Raw genomic sequence first — 17,580 nt, 5'->3', positions numbered from 1 at the left:
TTCCATAATAACAACACGATTATAATTCACATTACAAAATCCTAAACACTAAGATTAAAAGTTAATCTTATTATTTACATAATTCAAATTATATTTTTTTCCAATATCTCATTCACAAGATTTCATAATATTTATAAACTGCTTATAATTCTTTAATTAGATATTCTCACATATAAATGCATTTAAGTCAGTGCTAATATCCACTGGTTCCCTAACAAGAGAATAATTACAATTAAAGTTTTATTTGATCAGCAATGAATAATTTTGAAAATTTAGCAAGCTACATTTGGAGCAATGTTTCAATACTACTGCCACATCATTGCTGGTTGGTTGATTTCGTGTTTTATGGCACAAAGCAGCTTCACTATCTGTGCCAAACATCAAGTAAAAAACATTAAAATTAAAGTAAATTTAGCACAATTCATGAAAGGAAATTAAGGTAAACCAAAACAAAGCTTAAAAAGAACATCAATAGCATTATAACCAATGTTTACATCCAGTCTACAGCAGTAAGAGAAAAACTACAGTAATACAAGTTTTAAAGGACTTTCTGTAACATAATTGTAATTATCATAAATCACCAGGAAGACTAACAGGTAAGTTAAAAAACCACTGTCACTCCCCTGACATTGGCCTTTCCAGTCCTGGTTCTAAGTTATGACATTATGGCCATTTTCAGAAAGTAAAGTAGTAAAAGTTTCAAAATGCAGCAAAATTTTAATTATAACTCACCACAATGACTGACAAGTAGTTCAAACGGGTAATTCAAACAGCAGCGTTAGTCACCTGAAGTTGGCCTTTCAGTTCTGGTTTCAAGTTATTTGATGTTACAGCCATTTTCTAATATCAAATCGAACTAGATGGACTTTGATTCTTAAAAGGGAATCAAATTAAAAAATGTCTAATGTATAAATTAAAAAACTTAAATAGCATTAAAAAGATTAATGGCCTTTAAAAAACTAAAAACATTTCCAAGGTGGACAGTGTCACATCACCAATAACACTGTCTAACATTATGGATAAACCTTGGGACAGAACATATTTAAATTTGTGCTATCATTGAGAGCCATAACGATGGCAAGACAGTAAAATGTGGCTTATGGTGGCATGAGTGTTACACAGACAACACACTGGTGCATCAGTCCCAGATAAAAGAAAATGACGAGTTAAAAAACTGTAACCAATGTTTAGTCTAGTTAGAACAACTTCCTATTTCCAATCCTTATTGAAACAAATGGCCTAAGTCCAATATAGGGTTTTATTTGAAAAGCTTTTTCTCATGTTGCTCACTTCAAGTCAACTGCCAACTGGCATAGAGCCAAGCCTCGAATACAGGACCATAGTCCATGTATGGAACAGGCGCAGCAGTGATAGTGCTAAAGGAGAGAGATTAAGCTGCCATGTCGGTAAACTCGTTCCCGAGAATACCAACATGGCCCAGTATCCAGAGAAACTGGATAGAAGCAGATGTTTAAGAGAAATGGGCCAGTCAGTTTTGAATATCGGCAAGAACAGGGTGTGAACTAATGTGAAACAATTCCAGGGCCAGTAGAAAACTGAGTCAGTACAAATAGTGCAGTTTGAGTACTGCTTAGCTTCTATGTGATCCAGGGCAAAAGAAATGGTGTACAGTTCAGTAGTAAACACAGAAGCTATAGAGGAGATTCTGCATGCAACCACCGAACCACAACAAATCACGGCAGAGCCCACACAGTCACTTGATTTCGAACCATCTGTATACATAGGAATGGAAGGATGGATCGAAAGATGTTCAGCAAATAACATACAGTATTTCCAATCAGGACTATCTACTTTTCTCAGATGATTTAAAGATAGGTCACATTTGGAGACTGTAAGAAGCCATGGTGGGATAGGCTTACCAGTGGGTACAGCAATGTTATCCAACAACAGACCCAATTCATTCAATTGCACCTGGATACGGGGGCCAAAAGGAGCAATGGCAGATTGTTTGTTCTGAAAAAGTATGGCCCACCTAGGAAAGAAAACACAACCCTAGGCAGGATCCTTTGGTAAGGAACAAAGTTTTGAAGCATACAGTAAAGACAGATGCAAACAGTAGAAATTTAAAGAAGGTTCATGAGACTTTAAGTATAAGCTCTGAACCAGGGAAGTGTGGAAACACCCCAGTGGAGAGCTGAAGTCCTTGATGATGAATTGGATCCACCATCTTTAAAACTGAGGTTCTGGCAGAGCCATAGACCAGTGATCCACAGTCAAACACCAGCATCAGATACAATGTCCACAACACCTGTTGAAAACATCCAACACTGGTACTTTGTTGACCCTAGCCCAAGTGGACCAGCTGACTGACCCATGGAGGGCCACCCCAAGGCCACCCATCTTCAGGAATTAGAGGCCAAAGTGATGTCTTAGGGTTGGATCCCTCAACCATCAGGATCCTCTCCTCCCCTTCATGGGACACCATGCATGGAAAGCACGTGAGTAGATGTTTAGATCCTAGAGGAGATAAACTGAACCAACAGAACATTTCCTGGGAGGTTCCCCCCTCACCATGTACAGGAATCTACACCGAGGGGACATATCATTGTAGAATGTGAAAGAAAGCTAGAAAGTGAGGAATTACAAAAGATATAGAAATGTGTTAAATTAAAAATGATGTAAGAGTTATGAAAGCAGCTAGAAAAGATGGACATAGTGGAAGTATTGTTTATTGGTAGCATGCATCAGCAGAACAAAAGCATCCACAGTTTACCAATTTCAGTTATTTGTCTACAGAGTTTAATTTTTGAATAAGTTTTCTTACTATGAAAGTCTTCCTTTAATTTACAGATTTACAAAATTGTAGCTTAATTCCAAGTAAAATACAGAATTCCAGTATTTAATGACCCAAACTTATGGCATTATATTTCACAAGTATGCTTTAGTTTTTGTTTCCTGACTTCAGTTTGTAGGTGTATGTTTCATTACCATATAATTCCCTACAAGATCATTTGAATTTTTTTAAATAAGATCCTTCATTGTTTTGATGTCAATGAAAGTATACATAAAGTTGGCATTAGAAAAAAAGTATAAGTTGAGTTTGAAACAATTACTTAATGTCTCTTCTGATATTAGGAATGTAGGAAAGTTTAAAAGTGGAAGTGGAGCAGTTACTGCATTTTCCTGATTTTGGCATGGTCGCTACAACTTGTACACATTAAAAGAAGAAATCAGAAGTTGCTGGGTTAGCAAGATCTTGGTATGTTTTCCCCATTTTAAAACATGGGAAGAAATTGTTTCTGCTCATTTACATCTGTATTGTTTGTCAAATAAAGTTGGAAAGGTATAGATTACAACACTGCTAGATGTAACTGATATTTTATGTTAAAGCAATCTTTGTCTTTGGATGCTAAGCTGTAAAATATACTGTGTATGACACCCAATCTAATCAGGAATTCTTAAAACACTTTAATGTGCTTACACTTGTCAGAGCATGATTTTAACAGTTGTCTGAGATAACTAAAAATATTCCTCAGATAACAACTTAAGGCCTGTATTGTTCAACAGACAACTAGCAATCTGAAATAAGCCACAATTTAAACAGCATCACAATCTAATGTTCACATGTAGAAGATTGCAAGGTAGGTCTTGGGCCAAAACTCTTGAGAAACTTTTCAGACACACTTCACTGTATGCAAATGACAACTTTTAAAACCATGCCTAAATGGGTTAAAATTGCAAAAATTTATCAGAGCTCTGTTGGAGAACTTAACCCTTATTTAATCAACTGCTGATCACCCTTTCTATAATACCCTCCATTGAATTTGAGGTGTGCTGAAAGTTTGTGAGCTTTGACTTACAAGAGACTTTGTAAACAAATTCTTCATCCTTATTATCTTTTTACCATGCTATATTCTCAACTTCATCACACTGGCATGTTTTTTTTTAGTAACAACAATATCCACTGAGAAAAAAATGAGACTGCTCCAAATAACAAAATGACAGTAAGATTACAGACAGGGTCGAATGTTATGATAACTGGACTTTTTTCTTTTCTAAGCACATAAGAATTAGAAAAAGCAATGATAAATGTTGAAAAAAATATAAAATTTTTATATTCATCCTACAACTGATCTGATTTAATGATGGAATGAAATGCTTTAAAATATGAACTTGAACAATATGAGAAATAGCACTGAAAACATAAATATAGACAATCCTTCATAAAATAATTCTTTCTTGGAATTTCAAGACTACTGAACAATGTATGTTATGTATTTGTTTAACAACTATTAGGAAGTATGTAAATTTGATAAACTATATTTCATTTCAGTGTGATGTTTTTGGTTCCTATTCTTATGCATAAAGGATAGCTGTGATAAATCCAACAATCTTTTGCATGGCAAGTAATCATGAAGTGTCTATTTAGGTTTAAAATTAAACATTTTTATTGTTTAATAAAAATTACCTTTATTAATGTAATAGTTTTGGTTAAATATTGTTATAAACATGTCTTATTTACATTTATCATTGCTTATGAGAAAGAAATCAAATTCATCTTTACTATTCATGATAAAAAGAAAGACAACTACATACCTTTCATTAACTGATGGTATCTTAACTCCAGGGTCTTCTAACTTACTTCCCATTTCTAAGCGGCTTAAGTCGGGATGAGATCGAGATATTGACATTCTGGCACCTGGCTTTTCACTAATTGCTCCACCTCTCATGGGAAGTAGACCAATAGGGGATATCTTACAAAAGTCAGAATCATTAATTTCTTGCATAGTCACCATATTCCATTTGGGATAATGTGGAGGTGGAGGAAAATTATATGAATCATTCGGTACCTGTTGATAATGCACTTCTTTAGCCAAATGTTTTAAAACTTCTGATTGATCTAGATAATGTTTGGGAATTTCAGTCAGATCTTGAACAGGGAGTTCATAGCACGAGTGACCTCCCTGAGGTGATGAGTAGGTATAAGTATGTGTAGTTGTCGCAGCTGAAGAAGATGCTTGAAAAATGCCAGGAGAAAACTGATGAAGCTGTTTTGGAGACCCTGGTAACTGGGTATTACTAACATGTGAAGGATAAAATATATGATGAGATGAGATTTTGGGAGAACAAGGAACATTGTTTTCACTGGTCTTTAGAATTGGAGAAACATCAGCACGGTTCATATTTTCCTTTAACTGGTGATTTGTTTGTAAAGCCTCACTTTGATTTACAGCTGCAAAGTGAGCAGATCCTTCAATCCACAGATTCTGTTTTGCAGTACAACTGACACTGTTATTACCCCAGTTGGATTTAGCATAAAATGGAGATGTGTATCCATCAATAGAACTATTATTTCTTATGACAAGTGTGTTGGACAAGGCAGCATCCATATCATCAGTTAGAGTCTCTTCTCCTTGTGGTTCTTGTCGAACACCACTGCGAAGAACATTCTTCTCTTCAGCTGTAAGATTTTCGTTAGAAGTTGACACGTCAGTCTCGCTTCCAGAAAAACTCTGTCCAAAGCCTAATAACAAAATAAAAATTACAGTTGTAAACAAACATGGCAAGTGTGTCACAATAGCTTGTCTCATTTTTATAAGATGATACATTTTGTAACACTCGTACATCCTGTAGCACATTTAACAATCAAATGATTAAAACACTCAAAGTTTTCAAGTACGTAATTTAAACACTTTATTCTGAGACTAGCAATCATCTTAAAACAGGCACTCTACTTGTTTCTATGTCCAATTGTATCATCTTCAAGAGTGTAAAATCAAAATCTGTGATGCTAATAGGAAGGAGTATACACACACATCTGACTACTTAATTTACATATTGAACTTAAATTAATGATTATACCATTTGCATTTTTGTTGACTTCCCAACCCTTTATCCTTATTTAAGATATGATATATTTTTAGCATGTTTCATTATATCTATATTTTTTCTGATATTTCCAGTCATTGTACCATTTGGTTGAGCCAAAATAATTTTTCCTACTGAATGACACAATCTATACATATGACTTGTATATCCAGCTAGTACAAAATTTTTTACTTTTACTTTTTTAACATTTAAGTTGATTTAATCTACATTATAAACCTTTCAGTTTCACCAATGTGTATACAGCCACATTCACATTCAATTTTGTAAGTACTCATTATATTAACATCTTCAGTTTTATTTAATATTTGACTAAATTTATTCAAAGGTCTATAAAATAAAATTTTTGTTTTAGATTTTAGTTTTCAAAAATTTTGCATAAGGAACTTTGAACTTATGAAAGAAATAACATTTATTTCTTTACCTGTTTTATCAAATGTTAATTTTAGCTTATTTTTAAATTAGGTACTTAAAAAATAATTATATGAGTGCTTTATTTATGTTTACTCCGATACCTTGAGTTTGAACACTAACATCAAACAATCATTTTTAAAGCAATTTGTTCAATTATTCATGTGACAAACATGTCTGAACATTTTCATATGCAGACAAAATTTTAGCCTGAAAACTAAAGACAACTAAATGATATTACTGCACACCATAGGCTCTTTTCATAATGTTATACAATAGTTACATACATACCTGTCTGGCAAAGAATCCTTTTAGTACTATTTATATAAGGAACAACTGAACTGTTCACTGCTTTCATATTTCTTGTCTTCAAGACAAGGATGATGAAATTTTTACATGCACATTCCTGGAAGTGAAAAATACAGAATATATAAAACTATTGTTTTTGAATAAAATATTGTAGGTTACTATGTCTGTTCTTAATCAACAGGTTCAAAAGTGCAAATTACCTGTGTCTATACTATAGGCTACTTGTCATTATAATGTAGTTATTTTTTGTTTTCATATTATATTTTATGGCTAAATTTATGTTTAAAGATTGAAGGTTTCCAGGATGCAAATAAATCTTCAAAAATTTATGTTATGCTTCAAAAACTCAGATTACCTTGGTCCAACTAGCAATCTGTAGCCAATATCTTGTCCCTAGACATATTTTACACAAATTGTTTGAGAAATACTTTTACAGAATACAATTTGAAAAACATAGTTTTTAATGAATGTTTAAATTTTTCTGCAATTCATAATAAAATAAACATATTTAAACAGCTCTTATACTTAAGAGAACAGCAGAAAATTAATTACCTAATTAATTTTGTTGGCAAGGAAATCACTTTCAGACTAATAAAGCTTCCATGTAGCTTGGAGGGGTAACAAAACTTTCTTACATGTTTAATGAAATAACAACTGCACATTTTTACAAAGTTTTGTTATCATTGAATACCTGAGCATAAGTTTTTTGAAATATATATATATATATATATAATCTGCTACTTTATTAGATTTGCAATAAACTCTAAGTAGGCTGCTCAAACCATCTCTAAAGATTATTATTAAATGACTTATCTGGTGCTGCTTTGTCAGTTTAGATTGTTTAATCAATAACTATATTTAAAATTTGCAAACTCAGAAAGTTGAAATAGCAAAATTAATTCAAATCAATATTTGTTCGACAGGCATTACAGGTGAAGATTAATTGAAAAATAACAGTACATTTAAGCCTTTTTGTAAGACCATGACAACAACTTGTCCCTTAAGTTGTTTGACATCAAGACAGAAGGCTGAAAATCAGGTTGTGTGTCAACTGTACCATAGAATTAAAGATAAAAATTGTTATTGATAGTTTTGTCACACCTTACAACTTTTTATACCCTTTGCTTCACAGAATAAAAAAATCATGGCTAAGATATTTTAACAGGCATAATTTTCTAATTTTGGTAAATTTGTAAGTGTAGATATTGAGAATTTATTAGCTGCTTTAAGTTATGCTGGGCATAATCACTGTTGAACAATTTCATTATCTTTAAGTATGATCTAAAATCATTGATAAAGAACACCTTGAGAAGAGGTACTCTTTTTTCACTGCGCTTCTATCTTAGAGAATGAACTGAATTAGACTTGCTACTGTTGTGATTCTCTTTCCTATGCCAACAAGGATGTTGGTTCCCAGTGGCCAGTTTTAGTATTGTATATGACTTACTGACTGATGATCCTCATCCTACCCCCTCATTGATATTTATTCCTCACAGCATGAGCTTGGGATGTAATTGACTTGTCATGTACAGTCTGTCATGCCCAAACCACTCTACAACTGGAAGTATATCCTTTTACTCTCACCCACACTTATGTAATATGGGATTGAGATTCATGTATACTGTGATACAGATCACTATCCATAGTTCTCTCACTATTGAATGTACTATTCCCTATTTCTGCCCATATCTGCAACACATTTTTCATACTGGGCAAAGTACAGAAGTAATGCAGTCTTCCACATACAATATTCAACTCCAAATATCTCTTTGGAAACGTCATTTGGATACCTTCATAGGATGCTTATCTTTTGACTTAACATTATCCTTCTATATGTTCAATGTGTAATTATAGCTATTTATGTTAGTGGAAGTAATGTATTGCATTGGAAGTTATAATTTTCCTATACTGAAAATGTACTTCCAACAAGTACCTACCTCCATTCACACTTACCACCCTTTCCCACCACTGAAAACCAGTGCTTTCATTTTCTGCCTAAATTCAAAGTGACAGCATCAATAATAAAAGTTAAATATAGTTAAATAAATGCCAAATAGTATTCATAAAAATTACCTTCATTCAGGTTTACACAAAAATCACTAAAAATGATCTTGCCATTATGTACCTTTCATAATAGATACATCAGATCATACTACAGCACTACTGGAAGCACTGAACTCCAGTGAAGCCAACATTTGTATTTATTTAAATTTAGCATTGTTAGCTTCTTCATTCACAAATCTAACAAAAATAAAATGTTCTAACATGCATTGTGTCAAACAAATCTTTATCATTAACATAGCCTGAACTATTTTACCTAAAAAGTTTTTCATCCAATTGCAACTTCTCATAGTTCATTATACTTAACATGCTCATAATAAATTCTTAAAGAAACTGATCTGAATTCAATCACTGTATAAAGCATCATGTCTAATATTTCATACATACTGTAGTAAATACTGAACTTCAGCTTTACTGATTAAGTTGCTGTTTAATATTAATATGACTGATAAAAACACAGATATGTATTCCTACTTTATTGCTGAAGAAATTTGCTTGTGATTTGCATTAAAGAATCAAAGTGTTGCTCAAGCTTTAACAAAAATCAAGTAATCAAAATTACTGTATCTGTTTATTATAACAATCAAGTTAATAAAAACTATGATTATAGTAATTGTCACAAAAATTACCAACTAACTGTTATTAGAATTTGTTAAATTTGTTATTGTTACTCAAATAGTTGGAATAATAAAAAATAATAACAAAAGTACTGCAACCAAACTTGCTGACCCAATCTTTGTGAAGAAAATCTACTAAAGCTATAAAGTGCTGTCATTTTCAACCTGCTGACTATAGGAAATCCAGCTCTCCAGCTGCATACACCCCAAACTTTCATGCTTTTTGTTATTGAAATACTGACTTGTTCAACCGTCTGACAGTACCTGCCACCAACCTTTATTTTTTTTTTTTTGATAATGTTGTCAAACTGCCGACTAGAGTTTCAGTTTTAGTTTTTGCTTGCAAGTACCATGATTTAAGGAACATTGTACTAATTAAGTAATTGAATCTAATCAATTACTGGAGTTGTTGATTAACTGATTAATAAATACCACTAACTACCCTGCTCTACCACAATCATGTAACTGTAAAAGGATATCACTCATTATTTGTTTCAACTGAGTATATACTAAGATGAAGACAACTTAGAAATCACTGAATATAACCATGAAAAATGGTGGATGATACTGTAAGCAGATTATAACTGATCTGGACTTCCAATGATAATATTGAATAAATTCCTGAATATAATATTACAGACAAAGTTGCACTGTCTTTGTTGATAGAATTTAGGAAAGAGGCACAAAATGAATATATGTTATGCAATATATAACTGTCACGTGTGACAAATAATGTCCAAGACTTATTTTATCAAACCTCATAACCCCACTTCAGGCATTTCCAACTGGTACTTAACTACTATTGCATAAAAAAGTTATTATTCAGTGCTGCCCCTATATTCAAAAATACATTCTGAGCATGCCCATACATCTGGAATTGAGCAATTCCAATATGTTTCACATCTACACCATCATGCAACATCCCTTCTTCAATAAGAATGCAGCATACTCTCTTGACACACGTGACTCCCTCTACTCTATTCTACTAAGCCATCACTTATTTAGACAGAAAATGGAAGCACTATTCCTTGCTTGGAGCGGGGGTGGAAAGTATGAACATAGGTAAGTACCTATTAGAAATACATTTTCAGCATAGGAAAATTATAACTTCCAATACAGTACATTACCTCTTTCCACATAAACAGCTAGAACCTAACACTTGACAGGTAGAGGAACTGGAACAAGGGAAAGAAAGAAGCATTTTTCAAAAGTATCCAAAGAACACTTCCAATGAGATCTTTGGAGTTAGAATATAATATATAAGAAACTGCACCACTTCTCCACCAGGTATACTCTTTCTCCAGTGTGGAAAAACTGTTACAGATATAGGCAGAAATAGAGAGCATCACATTCAACAGAAAGAGAATTATGATTGGATAGTGACTCTAAACCACATCAGAGATGAATATCAATCCCACAGTACATAAATGTGAATGAAAGTAGAAGGATGTACCTCTTTATGTAGTGGTTAGAGCAAACGAACCACACACCAAAGTCATCATAAACCTGGAACCTGACATCAGTTAGTCAACTATAATCCAAAACTTAGCCATCAAGAACTAACATCTATGTAGGAGTAGGAAAGAGGGTCCTACTGCCAATAAGTCAACTATAATCTAAAACCTAGGTCACAGGGAACCAACATCCATGCGGATGTAAAAAAACAGAATCACACTAACAACAATGGTATCCAAGTACCATTCTAGTGGCAGTAGAAAATACTGTCATACTGTCTTCGCCCCACGTTTATGAGACCAAAAGGAATACCATATCCTCTGGTCTATAAATGGTACACGTGATAGCAAAGTGAGAAATAATGATTTGATTTAATTGAACAAACGAGGTTACATGCATCAAGATAATATGTCATTCTCTTATTGGTGTAGGGATGTTCCATGATTATTTGAATGAGATACATTGGAATCAGCCAATTCCAGGTGGGTGGGACTGTTAAGGCTTGTAGTATTGGTGTTCTGTACCAATAATTTTAAGTCACACATAAAGATGAAATTGTTCAATAGTTACGTTTTCCAATATAACATAAAGCAGATAATAAATTCTAAATATTTTGCACTTACAGAATCTTCCAAAATCAGAAAATAATGTCTATTATTGCAAAAAAAAATTCTTAGCCATAATTTGTTTTAAGCAAAGGGTATAAAAGTTATAAGAAGGTGTGTGATAAGCTGTCAATAACAACTATTACCTTTATTTTTATGGTAAAGTTACCATATAATCTGATAATATGTAATAAAGTTTTCTTTGTTGCCCATGCAAGCCAGCTCTACATTTTATTGGTTTAAATTGGTTAACTCATTGACAAAATTACTTAGGTAATTCATTTTCTGCTTTTTAAGTATAAAAACTGCTTAAATGCTTATTTCAATATGAACTGGAGAAAAATGTTCAATAATAATGAAAAATGAATTTTTCAATTAGTATCGTGTAAACATATTTCTTAAAAAATTGCCTTTATTTCACAGTAAAGTATCTTTCAGAACCCCCTTCATACCTTGTACTGAATTGAAGTGTCCTTTATTATGGTTAAAAAAATCTGACCAACCTATTCCAAGAATTTTAATAGCATTTATCTGTGTTAGGTGTTCAATATTCAGTATATTATATACAGTTATATACAGAAAGATTTACCCTGTTTTAAGGGCTTTCTATACATTAAAGGAAACCTTATTATATTCTTTTAATAACAGGTAAGGCAGATTTAGTTTATAATTTCACTAGAATTGGTACTAGAAGGTTGTTATATATCACATATTTTCTGTGGATGTGCTCAACTGGAATCCAATTCTATTTTTTTTTCCTTTTTGTTATGCACCAAAAGTACAGAAACATTATCTAATGAAAAAAAATGTACTCAAGTTCCCTGGTCTTTTTCAAATTTGGTACACTAACAGAACTTTACAAACTAACAATTACATATCATATTTGGTCTAAATATAAAGCACATGTGTAAAGTTATTTCACAAAAACACTCAATTCTAACCAAAATTTATCACATCTACACAAAGATTCACGAGCTATAGGTCTGATGCTTTTACTACAGCTTCACCCAAGAGTAGACAACTTTCAGTTTTTGTCATTCTGATTAAAGATTACCGATTTAGAGCAGCAAAACTCTAGTGAAAGCACATGCACATACATAACTTAAAAATATTGGTTAAGTCAAGCAAACTAAATTAGTAGTTTCTAACTCAAGTTTTCAAAATAATAATATGGATGGACAATTAATATTTATTACTTTTAAGCACGAATTAATTAAAGTTTATAACATTTTCCTAATGAAACAGTGTTTAGCATCACATAATTCTTACGGCTGCTCTAAGTGCATGTTGGTGAGAATAAACTGGTAATCTAGTTTCCATGGCGCTATTATAAACGAACTTATTAACTGTTTTTGAAATGAAAAACTACCATATATTTTATAGAGAATCTAGCTGGTTTCGTAAAGTATAGGGGCGTTCAAATAAAAGCTCTCTATGTTAAACCTGATGTTGTTTACTATTGAGTGTCAACAGTATTGCTACTAGCACAAGTAAACAATCGTAGTAACTGCTACTACAATTTGTATTTAATATTCAGTAAGCAAGTAACTAGGCCTAATGATAAAACTAAAGCCTAGGTGCATTGTTATACACTTATATATTTTAATTACAGCAAAAGAAACAATACTACAAATGAATAAAATATATCGATAAATTACACAGACTAACTCACTTTTCCTCACAATATCACGACACAAATTCTTTAAGAGGATCTCTCACAATTAAATTTATTAAGAGCAAAGATTTCAAAGGTGCTTTTCGGTCACAAAAGTCGTATGAATGAAAAAAATGTTAGGAATTTTCGCTTAATGTACTGACGTCAAAAGCTATCTTTGCGCCCTCTCTAAAAGAAAATGTATCAGATTTCACTTATACAAGAAACACGTTTAAGGCGAGTGTTTTAAGTAAACGCACACATATTATGATCACTCTTTTTTTTTTGTTTAGGCTATCATACATGGAATATGATAGATAGATTTAAATACTGAATATGTATAAAAATTATATCGATAACTAACTGACATTCCATAAGTAAGTGTAGTGTGCTAATAAATTAAATTAAATTGAAATAAACTAATTACGAACATCGTGTTTGTAAAGAATTATTTCCAAACAATTTTAAATTGGGATGTCATCACTCAAATTCTGACAATTCAGACTTTTACTATAATGAGAAAATAGTTTAATATTCAATAAGATGCTCATTTGCAAGGAGTGTATTAGGGCATAGTGCCGTTTAAGGGAGATTACTTTTGCCACCTCTATCTCCACGTGATCGCCTTTGCGTAAATGCGACCATGCTCATTTTTACAATTTATATTTTATAGCGCATCAAGACTAATAACTATATAGAATAGAAAAAACAAAGTATTTTTAAAACTCAAAATGTTTATTTGGATGATTACATTCGATATGTTTACCATTTTCTACGGTTTAAAAAACGATTAACACTAAAGATATGGATGTAATATAAATGTTTAACCAAAATTATCACATATTTCAAGCTATTCACATATCTAATGAGTAGTAAATAAAGACTCATAATACAAAAATATTATAGATTAACACACAAACACAATTTGCATTGTAATCAATATATGTTATAAACTAAATTTGTCTATATTACGGAACATAAATATATTTTATAAGTGTATTTTTGAATAATTTTAATAGAGATTTTTGTACAATGTTAAAGTTTCTGATTGACTTCAAGTTAGGCCAGGCATGGCCAACCGTGATAAAGCGTTCGACTCGTAATCCGAGGGTCGCGTGTTCGAATCCCGGTCGCACCAAACATGCTCGCCCTTTCAGCCGTGGGGGCGTTATAATGTGACGGTCAATCCCACTATTCGTTGGTAAAAGAGTAGCCCAAGAGTTGGCAGTGAGTGGTGATGACTAGCTGCCTTCCCTCTAGTCTTACACTGCTAAATTAGGGACGGCTAGCGCATATAGCCCTCGAGTAGCTTTGCGCGAAATTCAAAACAAACAAATAGACTTTAAGTATGAAAAGATGTGGGTTTTTATATCAATAAATGCAGACAGAAACTTTGGAGAAGGACAGTAATTCAGAACATTACCTATCAATTAATTAAGTTATTTTAGCAGTATCTTTCATCTTTCTTGTGTCTCTTGATTGTCTAAACGGTCATTTTATACTCATTTTCTGTTATCAGCTGTCTGGCTTTGAGTATGTCTCTAAATGCTTTTACATTCACTACAAGTAAAATTCAAAGAAAAGCCTATTTTTTACACTTGGTTGTTAATTCTCTAATCTGATCTTAGGAAGTTACTGATTTATTGTCACGTAAGAATGCAGAAATATTGAAATGTAACTTCGACTGTATTGGATTACATAAGCAAAACAGATAGAAAGACGTCCTGGAAAAGTAACCAGAATTTTAGATTGTATTAAAGTGTAGTCAAAATAAAACTTTAAAATTCACCTTTTTTTTTTCGTTGATTCTTGTAAGTACTTTAGTACATTTAAGTACTTTAGTTACATTACAGAAAGATGACTTATAAAGGAAGAGATTTGTGTTGTTGATTCATGATTGTGCTATACAAGTAATTTTTGTCATTACATGTTGTTTGTTCATTCATCGTTGATTTGTTTCAATGAAATTCTGTTATTAATAAACATTTTCATCTCTTTTTTTACTTTGTAAGATATTCTTAATTACATTTCTGTTATACTAACTACATAACTATTTTCTAATTTTTGATAAATCACTTAACTGTTGGTTTCAAGTTTTCAGTTTAGGATACCACAGTTATTATAAAGAATTTTTATGTCTACAATCAGGATTTGAAACAGTTAAGGGATCTTTAAGGGATAATGATCTTGTCCCCAAAACAAAGAGTTAAACCAGATCTTGGTTTCTTGAATTGTTTTCTAGTTTAGCTGATCTCGTGTGATTAGTAGGTGATTGAGAATAGCCATTATAATACTGGAATTGGCTGTTTTGAGATTTCAAAGCAAAATCTGTGCAAAAGAGGTTAATCATCATCCAGCATCTCTGATGCTCGTTGCTGGATGAACTCACTAGTGAAAATGAGAGTAAAGTTGTGAGTAAATACAATCAGCTAACCGTCGAAAGACCAGCAAGCGAAGTAGAAGCACGCTGATGAGGCAAGAAACTAATTGATGTCTCAAGACTTAGCAAAACTACCCAGCAACGTATCGCTCCGTCTCTTAAGATAAGAAAAATCACACTCTATCAAATGATGGAATCTCGAAGTACTGAGAAAAGCCAATTCTTTTAATTATATTTATATCACAACTGCAAGAGGAACGAACCACACTCTCTAATTTCATAGCTATAGAAGAAACACTTTAACCATACTCATAGAAAAAGATGTGTTCTGCAAACGTTAATTACTACAGAAATGCTTGTGCAACCCAACATAAATTAATGGGCTTCAGCTATCTTTGTTATTGTGTTGCATTTAAAGTTTGACAGTGTTGTACGTAGTTTATAAAAGTAAAAGCATTTTCTCTTTCGTGTATAAATACGTTTTAAATGCACTGTTTAGCATGTAAAAGTAAACAGTTATTCATTATTAGCAAAACATATGTACGTGTGAAAATTGTTGAGTATTTTTGGTGAACAATAATTGTTCACATTACTAAATAAAGGTGTGTGTCTTTATAGCAAAGCCTTATCGAGCTATCTGCTTATGTGTGTGCTTATATGCTTATAGAATCCCTGGTTTTAGCGTTGTAAATCCGTAGGCTTACCGCTGTACCAGCGGAAGACACTAAATAAAGGAGATAGAAAACACTCAGTGTGTTAACATACTAAAATTTTAATTGTCAAGGAGGGTTATAGTAAATGTTTCTATTCATTCTTTTTAGCGTGTGTTTTATGTGTGTTTTTCTTTTAGCAAAGCCACAAAGGCTATCTGCTCAGCCCACCGAGGGGAATCGAACCCCTGATTTTAGCGTTGTAAATCCGGAGACATACCGCTGTACTAGCGGGGTGCTCTTTTTAGCATCTTCTCTATTACAAATCTTGTTTATTATAACAACGAGGCAGTTTTTGACATCTGTATTCCTACTGTTGATGTGGTTTGATCAGTAGTCGAGAAATTTACTAGTAATTGACAATTTCTTGTAAATTCCCATAGTATATTATTTGTGCACCCTTGTGACTATCATAACTGGGAATGGGAACTGATTATCTTCTTATATCGGTTTCTTTAATTGCATTGTTAGATGTTATCTGATTAGGTGGTTTGTTAATTCTGAAACCTTGTTTGTAATGTGGTTCATATTTAACGTAAGTGTGTGTTTTTAATATGCCTGAGACAAATGCTGAGTTTTGAATAGTTCTTATGAGGATTCTACGTAGATGATGCTGAGTACGTGTATTTGTGATCTAGTCCTTGGCTAAGATTTCCTTTTATTGATAGTATTTTTCTTCGTATTAAAAGTAAGTTGTGTTGATACAAAAAATTGTGAACTCCATTATTGTGGAGACTCCAATTATTTTCAAGCTGTTAAGAAATTCTTTGTATTGTTGCATTTTATGGTACACTAGTAAATAGATTAAATAAGTTGAAATGGAGCATTGTTCCTGTGAGGTTGTTATAGCTGCTTGATTGTTTGTGTTTGAATTTCGTGTAAAGTTACATGAAGGCTATCTGCGCTAGCCGTTTTTAATGCAGTAGTGTAAGACTACTAGAACGAAGGCAACTAGTCGTCACCATCCACCGCCAACACTTGGGCTACTCTTTTATCAACGAATAGTTGGATTGACCGTCACATTTATAAATCCTCCACGACTGAAAAGGCGAGCATGTTTGGTGTAACGGGGATTCGATCCCGCGACCTATAGATTGCGATTCAAGCGACCTAACCACCTGGCTATGCCGGGCCTAATTGTTTGAACCATCTCTATAAAGTAGGATGAGTTCTCAATATGTAACGATATTTTACTGGTTTATGATGACAACAAGACATCTAAATAAGAGATAATCTGGATATGTGCAGTTAATTATTTAATGGAGAAGGTAGCCTTATCTGTGGATCTTAGAGAGATCATGATGGGTAATGTATGGTTATGTCGGGCTGTTAACTATTTAACTTTTTTTCCCATGTTCCTTTAGATGTTGTTTCCTGTTATTATTTAACTAACCTTTTCCACATATTTACTGTTTGACTGTGGTTTTGCTCTTTTTGACGATCATGAGGATAGTTTAAATGTTGCAGTGAATTTTTTATAACTTTTTAAAATGCTGTTTGGTTCTGATTTTTTCTGGTTGGCCGAAAGTTG

At 32.7% G+C, this 17,580-nt stretch overlaps 1 protein-coding gene across 6 annotated transcripts in view; it reads right to left on the bottom strand.

Annotated features, from left to right (window-relative positions):
- LOC143225475 (uncharacterized) overlaps nt 1-13,150 on the bottom strand; it is a 48,598-nt gene extending 35,448 nt beyond the window's left edge. For all 6 annotated transcript variants that reach the window (XR_013013871.1, XR_013013872.1, XM_076454945.1 and 3 more), the window contains exons 1-3: nt 12,978-13,150; nt 6,550-6,664; nt 4,558-5,485 (exon numbers count right to left, since the gene is read on the bottom strand). Coding sequence is in view for 4 of the 6 variants with exons in the window: in XM_076454945.1 (XP_076311060.1) it covers nt 4,558-5,485; nt 6,550-6,616 (995 nt within the window). In the remaining 2 variants the exon portion in view is untranslated. The remainder of the gene's footprint in view (nt 1-4,557; nt 5,486-6,549; nt 6,665-12,977) is intronic.
- Between the last annotated feature and the right edge of the window lie 4,430 nt (nt 13,151-17,580).

The sequence above is a fragment of the Tachypleus tridentatus genome, chromosome 9 (genome assembly GCF_004210375.1).
Source record: "Tachypleus tridentatus isolate NWPU-2018 chromosome 9, ASM421037v1, whole genome shotgun sequence".
Taxonomy (NCBI): Eukaryota; Metazoa; Arthropoda; class Merostomata; order Xiphosura; family Limulidae; genus Tachypleus; species Tachypleus tridentatus.
This window is presented reverse-complemented; position numbering and strand designations above follow the sequence as displayed.